Below are 9,270 nucleotides of genomic sequence, written 5' to 3'. Positions count from 1 at the left end.
TATATTATAAATGGCCATATACTTTATCCACCTTCTGTTCCTGGGAAGAGGAATGGAAAGTAGTAAAGGCAAAAAAAAAAATCCCAAAAAAGAAAACGGCAGACCTTCATGTCAATTAAAATTTAATGTCTTCATTTTAATTACAACCAGGTTGAGCCAGGGCTGAGATTATGTTAAGTCACTGTCTCTCCTGTGCTTCTTCCCACCACTTAGAAGGGGTAGCTCTGAGAATTTCTCTTCCCCTTCACTCCCCTGGCCTGACCTGCCCTCACCTTGCCTTTTCTAACCCTTAATGCACTGCTCCTGGATGCCAGAAGCACAGGGAAGCACCACGGCACACCCAATGTTGGCAACTACGGGCGTGGCTTGTGATCCCGTTGTTGTGATATAGGTGGGGATGACAGAGGAGGCACCTGTTGTGCAGGGAGATTGCCAAGGAAAAAGCCCCATCTATTCCCACTTCCTTCAGAAGCTCACTTAGGTATTGCATAGGTGAAACAGAAAAGGCTGAAGAGATTCATATGGAGACATAACCCACAGATTTTATATTTTATAGGGAAAGTTTCCATGTATCGAGACTATTTTTTCCGTTAGTAATTATCGTGCTAATAAAAATGACAGGATCCAGCAAGTCCTCCTTTTATTGTCAAATCAGTGGTGGCAGTGACACTTTGAACATAATCCAGTGCATTCAACATTTCACCTCTAATGTGGAGTGATCCAAGCGTAACAGAAGTGGAATTGATCTTCTGTGGTGTTGGTGGGAAGGTGGAGATTAACTTGTGAAAGTTGCCAAAGTACCACAGTGCAACAGTGTGCCCCATTTTGGAACAGAGTTTGCCCTCTGCCCTTGGCAGAGTGGTGGGCAAGGGTTTACTTAGCTCCCTTGCATAGTCAGGCAATCAGTTGTACCACGAACAGACCTCTTTACCAAGGCAAAGTTTATCAGTTTGCTTAAAAAGTCACACAAGGGAGAGATGAACACAATCACCCAGGAGAGTGAATAGACGTTAATGAAAGAAGAGTTAATAAAAAAATCTGGTATCTGTATCTCTGTTCGCTCATGTCTTACCATCTTTTATCCACACAGTCTTTTCAGCAGTTCCAAAACTCCTGCACTTCATTCTTCCACTTTGTGTACTGGTCCAGTATTATTCCTTATCAGCTAGTGATCATAATTTGTGTACTATTTGTCTTTTTGCTTTTGGGTATGATACCAAATTTGTTCAGTAAATGCAGGTAAAAGCGTTTGAGGTGTTACAAATAGAAGCCATTATAAAAACCTTGTAAGAATGATAATGAACTGGAGGAGGTTTGCATTTTCCTTTTTCTTCTTTTTCTAAGTGGCTTTTAGGTGTGTTGAACTTGATAAAGAGGAGATCCTGTTTGGCGGGTACTCTGCTGTTGCAATTTCTGTGAGCTGTGGGAATGAGGGAGGGCATTGCAATTCTATATATAAAGCATCCAAGCTTGAAGAGGGCAGCCTAGAAAGTGGCAGCATTGGCACTGCCCGCTTGGAACGGGGGAGAGCACTGAGAACACTCCCCAGGCAGGGCATGCATCATGCTCCCAACACTGGTACTGCTCATCTTCTGCAGTTTCCTTCAATCTGCTGGTAAGTCCAAGGTGCCTGGGTTCCTCTTGGTACATAGCTTGAAGGAAACCACTGAAACAATATAGAAAAAAGGGGGTGACTCCATTGTAGCATTACATCACATGAGGTTCGGGTTTTGCTCTCCTTTCCCACAGCCTGCAGAATTCAGTTTACATGTTTTCTACATATTATTAAATAAATACGTGGCTGAAATAAAACAATTTGCTCTTAAGTTCGTCAGAAAGTTGATTACTGATTTGTTGGGTCCTTCCCTAAAACTCATTCCCTAGATACAGGGAAAATTTTTAATGGACTTTGGTCGTGTTTCCAAGTTGCCAAGTGCCTTCATCTTTCAGATGTTCAAGATACAGTGTCCTAGCAATGTCATTGTGGATATATATTGTATATCTTCTGTGTAGAGTGATAATCAAAATAGCTTTTCTTTGGTATGTGAACTGCAAAAAGCATTAATTATGAGCTATGTGATGGCATTTCTTTTTTGAAGAATGATGTGATCGAAAGAATCCTGTGCTGGAAAACAGGCTAATGGTTCCGATCCAAAAATTTCACATAACTCTTAACATATTCCTCCATATATTATTCAATTCTTCAGTCTTTTAAAGGACTCTTACTTTTTTGATTCAACCCACCTGAATACCTGATGAATGTGTAATTTCTAAAAAAGACTTGATAGGTAAGTTCATTGACTCTGTAGCTACTCTGCCTTCTTACCCATTACTCCTCCTGTGGTGTTTTCAGTAGGTTTTTTGAGAATGAGCCTTTTTTTTGCCATGGTTTGACATCGCTTGAGATGGTTTCTTTTTTATCTCTTCTGTATATTCTCTTTTATTACCAATTATTACAGTTAGAATGTCAAGAACAGGTTTCAAGCTGCTAAAAAGCATAGTTCACTTGCTTTAGTTTAAACAAAGTTAAATTTGTTTCTTCTGTATTGTGTTTGCTACATTTAATGAACCATGTAGTTCAAATTGCATGGGGACATTTATTACTCTTAAATCACTGACTTAAACTATAGCACAAAAATAATTAAAATATAAGCAACTCAACCCTTTAGTAGACTCTCAGAGCCAATTTCTAACCTCAGCTGTATGGTTATAAATCAGGTGTAACTCCATTCACTGTATTAGCACCATTGTAACCAGTATCAAGTCAAGTACCTGGACATGGGTCCTAACCCGAAGTTTTGCTGCCTGCAACATCTTAATTTACATGACTTCCTATTTTAGATAATAGATGTATTATTATAAATACTAATACTTGCAATCAAATAGAAAATTGTTGTAGACACTTACACAACCACAAGCTTTATATATAAACTTGGCAATCACAAATAGGACCTTTTTCTACAAAGGACCAAGTTGAATTTGAAGATAAAAACCCTGGAAGTGGGATGTAGAAAATCCTTACACAGCAGTTTTCTCCTTTGGGATGTGTCAACAATATCAGGGCCTTGGAATGCCACACAAGGTTGGAGATTGACAGAATGAAATCTGTTTGTTTTCACAAGGAAAGATTTGAAATCAGGCAATTTTTGGATGTTGATCTGTATGTTCTTAAATTGGATGACATGCAGGGTGCTCATTGTTTTGGACTCTAGATCAAAGTGTTGTCTCCTTAGAATGAGTCAGATAAAAGCCAGGACTTCAATTCTCTCCTTCATGGATCTGCATCCAAATTCTGTACCTTGAGTCCGTCTCTAGCTGGAAATGTAAATATTGATTGTAAGGACATATATTTGATTATTTGATGTGAAGTCTGATGGAAAGTGATAACTCAAGAAAATCAGTAAACATGCTTGAGTAAAAAAAAAATCTGCAAAAGCTTAAAACCTGATTAAAACTGTTAGTTCTAGCTTTTACTTAATAAGAGATGCTGATTCATTGATTAAACTGAGGCTTCAACCCTTTAGCTATTTCAGTAATAATCAAAACTGCATGGATCCTTTTGAGAGGTTTATGTACAGTCATACTTTTTCTTATGAAGTATGTAACTAGGAAGTCACCTTGATTTATGCTGTTCACATACCTGTGTTTGCAAGAAACAAAGGGAGTTAATAATTTCATACTGAAGAGAAATCATCATGAACATGTGCAACTGATAACTCATCTTACAGCTACAGCTCTACCAGTACCCTCAGTGTTAAATTTAATTTTAGGCTTCTGTCATTTATTTTAAAGTTCTTGTCCTTTCCAGAACATCTGACATTTCAACATTTCTGTTTGTCTCAAATTAGAAGAGAAAAACTGAACTCTTTACAAAACAGAGATCTTATTTCTGCAAGTTGGAAGTACAACAATTTCATTTCAATGTTTTGTTTTCATTTTTTTATCTGATGTGAAATACTTTGATTGAAGTCATTACAACATAAAATTGTATTTTCCCATAGTGATGTTTCATAGTATAGGAACAAAATTCATTCTTTCTTCATAGTAAGTCACATTCCTTGACTGGGTTGTATTGCTGCCATGAGCTAGAAAGGCTGACCACACAGAAACTGCACTTCAACAGGTATAATTCTCAAGATTTCAGTACTTTAGAAATCTCATTTAACACTAGGATAGCCTTTTAAATGAAAAATTCAGAAATGATTGCAAAATACAACTTCTGCATGGGGCCATAGTGCTTGATGCATCTGTACAATCTGCCATTTTGTGTGCTTGTGAATGGTTGATAACATTGCCGGGAAGATTTAACTAATCTCTTCAGAGTTTAGTGTGAGAAAAAGAATGTAAATGCTGCGAATAATTACTGTACTGTAATAAGTATAATAGTTTGATCTAACAGGATACAGACTGATTGGTAGATAGTCAGCAAAATGGCTCTGTATTTGTTTTACTAGCTATTCCTTGGGCAAAAAGTTAAAGTGGATTTCATATCCTTAGTTATTTTCAATATAACTCTTGTATACCTCCATGTAATCCAGGATGATTATTATGTTCAGATTTAATCTAAATACCAAACCTGAAGTATGTGTTAAGTTTTGTTTGCCGTGCTTAGATGTTTGAGTTTGAAAAGCTGATAAACAAGCTTTGTAAACTGACCTGTCTGTTCTAATCTAAATTATTTGTCCAATAATTATTAGACATTTTGCTTTACATCAAGCTCTCTAGATAGATCTGACTTAAATAATGCTTTAGGCATATATTCAATTCCTGCAAATCAAATATCCTTGGAAGGCAGCTGTTACACACGCCTAAATCCCATTAATGTAGTGTTTGAAGTTTAGGATTAAACTGTAACAAACAGAAAACTGTAAAACCAACAGTAATAGATTATTGAACAAATGGAGGTGTCAAAATGCAGGGGTTCAAAAAAGGCAGCAGGAACTCTTGGCATGAAGAATGTTAGCTTGAAAGCCACAAACTGACCGTTCCTTTTTGTGGTGTACTTACTGTGATGCATGGTTCACTAGGAACTTGGAAGGAGCATGCTGGACTTTGGAAATGCCTGTTGAGTTGCAGGCCAGCCGTGGAGGTTTTCTAAAACACTGGCAAAATTTCAAACAATTATTGGCCAGTGCTGACCAATTCTAGACAACAAGGCAGCATGAGTAGGATCTACAATGATTTTGTGATGAGTGTGTCAGACAGTTTGGGAGTGGCTGAGATAAATGCCATCTTAAGCTATTAGAACATTTAGGGTGGGAGCACCTCTGTCACTGAATTTATATCCTTGATTTATTTCCCTTATGCCTAAATATTTATTGTCTGCTATTCTACCAGTGTAGTGTTTTAGCTCTTAAAAATGTAGATTAGTTTATCCAGATAACATATTTTTTCAGTAAGTGTTGTTTCAGAGAAAAATTGAGGCATTGATAGGAATGTTGGAGATGTCTGGACCTGAGATCCAAAGCAAAAGCATGTGCTGAAACACTCAGTTCCAAAATTCCCTCTTGTGCTTTAACCTAGCCTTACATAAAAGGCAGAGCCTCACCTGAGGTACCACCTGGCAAATATTACCTTATCTTCAGCAGCTCAGCATGGAATTGGCTAAGAGTCTGCTACAGCTGGTGAGCTCCCTGGAGGCTTCCCCTCACTGCAGTATCCACGGAAGCAACAGCACCCTGCAGAGCTGTAGTGTATATATAGATATGTATGTAGATTGGGCCAGGTTTATCTGATGAAAGAAACCTTCTGCCACAACATTTTCTATGTTGCAAAAGATCCTAAACATGTAACAGAGAATTACATGGGTTCTACAAGATACTTGCTCCTGCTATCTAAGAAATACCAGGCATGAGAAAATTTCAAAATGAGCAGCACATTTCTGAAGCACCCCAGGTCTTTATTCCTGCATCTTGCTTTGGTTGTCACCACCCAGCTATTGACTCTGAGAACTCACTCCAGCAGTGCTGGAGCGAACGGCTGGGTGAAAGAGCCTTTGGGTATGTGTGAGGACGTGGAGCAGTTGTGCTCATGCAGTAGGTCTGGGTTTGAGGTGGAAGGGGGACCACACTGCACTCAGCATTTGTTAAGCATTCCTTGGCTTCTCCTAACCAAAGCAGGCTTTGTGAAGAGGTGTGCAGAAGGGAGCAGGTTACAGCTTTCATCATTCTGCCTTAGTGTGAGCAGCAAAAGCAACAACTACACCTGAGGATTTCCTGCTCTTCAGCTCCAGATCCCATGGTTCTTGTGAAGAACACACAGGACAATACTGTTCCCATATTTTCACACTTTTGGCTATTCCCTTCACTACTTCTACCCAGACAGGGAAACAAGAATTCAGAAACATGAGGAAAGATTTATCTCACTTTTTTTAAAGGAACATAGGTTTTTAGTATGAAGTACAGGAGTTTTCATATTGCATAGGATTTTTGGCAGATTTTGATAACATTTGACCAGTACAGAAGAATTTTCTCTACCTTAATTATGTAATATGAATTACATGATTTTCCATGATAATTTCCATTCAGATTTGTGTGGCAGGACACAACTCATACGTGCTGACCCTGCTTTGTGAAATGGTTAAAAATAAATAAATAAATATACAAATATCCGACTTCCTTTTGCTCAGAGGATAACTTCATTTTGTTTTCTTTTTCCTTTCACAGCTTTTGAAGGAAATTATTGGTCCCATGTTTTTCTCCAAAACCAGAAAGAATCGTTGCAAAGAAGTAAGTGTCTGACCTGGTATTTAATGTTTGCATTCAAGTGTGAGTGACAACTCTATTCAGCATCAAGTCCATATTGCAGAAGGCACTGTACAAAGCACATAATAAAAATAAATCTTTGCCTCAAGGAGCATATGTTTTGAAGCATTAATTTTAGAAATTCTGAATGAAGACTTCACATGTAAAAAGATTGTATAATGTGTTGTCTCACTGTGGTAAGTTTTAAACTAAATGGAAAGTGCTTTATTGTGCCATGCTGAGGTTTTTATGCCTAAGAATAGAAACTGTGAGCAGTTTAGTAGCCTTCCACATTTAGAAATATGCTACTGGGGTAATTTGTGTGGTATGTTTGATTTTCGTTCCTACATATTACTGCCTAATATTACCTAAAAATCTAGGATATGGATTCTTTTGATATTGCAAAATCCAGGAAAGTAAATAAAGCTCATTCTCTGTATAAATTAGGTCTGTGAAAATGATTTTAAAGATTTCAGGTTAAAACAAACATATATGCAAAGGAACAGAGTATGGAATACTTCTTCCTCACCTTTATAGCCAGCAGCCGGGGGGAGTCAGTGTGAGGACAGATCTGTGCGTCAACATTCAGCTGTGCCAGCTGCTGCCACACTTCGGTAGTTTACCAGCAGTTTTCCCTTAAATCCAAAGAATGGCTTGTGTGTGCATCCATCCAGATATGTATGCAAAATTAACTGCAGCCACCTACTTACTGTGAATTTGTGCTAGTCCTTCTGAGTCTGAGAAATACAAATAGTAAGGTACTACTATCTTACTTGTGTAAAACAATGTGCAATGCCAAAGCAAAAAAAAAAAAAAAAAAAGCATATTATAGCTTTAAAGTACTAAAAATATTAGCTATCAGAAGTACTGTTAGAAAGGCAGGTATCATTAAAATGTTAACTCATAATTAAAATTTAATGGCAAATTTTGACTGTAGTTACTGTGACATTTTCTGCTACAAAGAAATTTTGGTTCTGTTCAAAAGGATGGTGGACAAGGACTTGGAAGCCAGAGTACAAGGGAGGGGTAAGCAGAAAAATCCCAATAGCCTCACAAAATTCCCTGAACTGAAAATAGTTGGAGACTGAGAGAATATCTATGGAAGTATATATGCCTGATCTGATGGTGGTCTTCCCTTGGGTAGTCTGTTAATGGTCTCTGCTGGAAATAAAATACAGAGCTACATCAACCCTTGGGCAGAAACAACACAATTTTTCACATGTCCTTTTCTGAAGAAATGCGAGGCACTGACTTCTAAATTTGAAGTTCATTCAATAAACATTTTGGTTTTTGTGTCCATGGCAAGAATGCATAAATGTCATCATGCTAACATGATACATTTTACGGGACATGATGTTCCTCTGCTACGGGATACAGAAGGCTGTAGGCCTTCTGAAAACACAAAATTTTCACAAGATCCTCTCTAGATAAGTATGGATATCAGTCCTAATATTCTGATTTTCTTTTCTATCCTCTATTCACAGACAATCTTCCTAGTAATTCACAATTTTAATGTTTTACACTAAAGTATCATGCTTTACTTCTGCATACTGTTAAAAAGCAATTCTATGTACTCCAAAGCTTGTTGCATATCAGTGGTTGAATGAAATTCTTTATCCAGTTCGGGGAAGATGTGGAGGTGTAGAACAAAAAGAATTATATAAAATGCAAGTTTATTATAATAAAGAGTATTTCTTTAGGCAGAAGAAACTGAGAGTGGCTTGAATTAGGTGATTTCTCATTCAGTATAAGCATGGAAAAGCTATATGAAGTTCATCCTAAAAGTAAAAATAGCTGAAGACTTGTGATCAGACAAAAAATTCCCAAATATTTAGGAACTCATCTCTGTCTTCTGTCTATTCTTATACCAAGAGAAACAGTAGAGCATGGATAAGGACAAATTAAAAGAAAATCACTAGATATTATTTAATAAAAGCTGAATTGAAAAGACAAACACATAATCTAGATTTAAACTTCCTTGAGTTATTGACATTCCCATTTGTTATTTTTCTTTGATAAGATTTAAATAAAAACAAATAGAGTGACTATGCTCCTATATTTATTGAAAGGGGCACCTCTTGCACTCTGACCATTGTGCAGCCCCAGGTAATCTTTCCTTGGCACACTCTGAGGTTTGGTGGTCAGTATCACTCAAGCACAATGTATTAAACTAGTTGGACTTGGGCATGAAGGATCAATGATAACAATTAGCCAATTCCTGTTTTCCAGTCAGACCTTCAGGACAGAACAGAAGTGTGGAAGAGGAGTACTTTTTGCCAACAGGTAACAGTTCATTGGGAAACAGTATTTTCTACATGACCTGGATAAAACCAGTAGCATTCTGTAGTCATTTTATCACTCCTTCAGAGTTAAAAAAAAATGTTTTGGCTTTAAAACAATAAATATAAATTGCATGTAGACTTTGATAAACTTATCTGATACTTTGTGACTCTAAGGTATATTCTAAGATACCTGAGTTTCATATGACACCATAAGCAAAAATAATTAACAAATTAAAAGAAACAAT

General features: G+C 37.2%; 1 protein-coding gene and 1 long non-coding RNA gene across 2 annotated transcripts in view; one reads left to right on the top strand and one right to left on the bottom strand.

Annotated features, from left to right (window-relative positions):
- Nucleotides 1-615: 615 nt before the first annotated feature.
- LOC120410104 lies at nt 616-7,490 on the bottom strand. The gene is made up of 2 exons (XR_005602052.1): nt 7,273-7,490; nt 616-5,686 (listed from the first exon to the last, which is right to left on the bottom strand). It is a non-coding gene; the product is annotated as an uncharacterized LOC120410104 (long non-coding RNA).
- Nucleotides 1,564-9,270, top strand: part of MUC6 (mucin 6, oligomeric mucus/gel-forming) — a 45,635-nt gene continuing 37,928 nt past the window's right edge. The window contains exons 1-2 of the mRNA XM_039552970.1: nt 1,564-1,615; nt 6,666-6,728. Coding sequence (XP_039408904.1) covers nt 1,564-1,615; nt 6,666-6,728 — 115 coding nt within the window. The remainder of the gene's footprint in view (nt 1,616-6,665; nt 6,729-9,270) is intronic.

Source organism: Corvus cornix, chromosome 5, assembly GCF_000738735.6.
Source record: "Corvus cornix cornix isolate S_Up_H32 chromosome 5, ASM73873v5, whole genome shotgun sequence".
In the NCBI taxonomy this organism is placed as follows: Eukaryota; Metazoa; Chordata; class Aves; order Passeriformes; family Corvidae; genus Corvus; species Corvus cornix.
The sequence above is the reverse complement of the archived record's forward strand: the minus strand, read 5'-3'. Positions and strand labels throughout refer to the sequence as shown.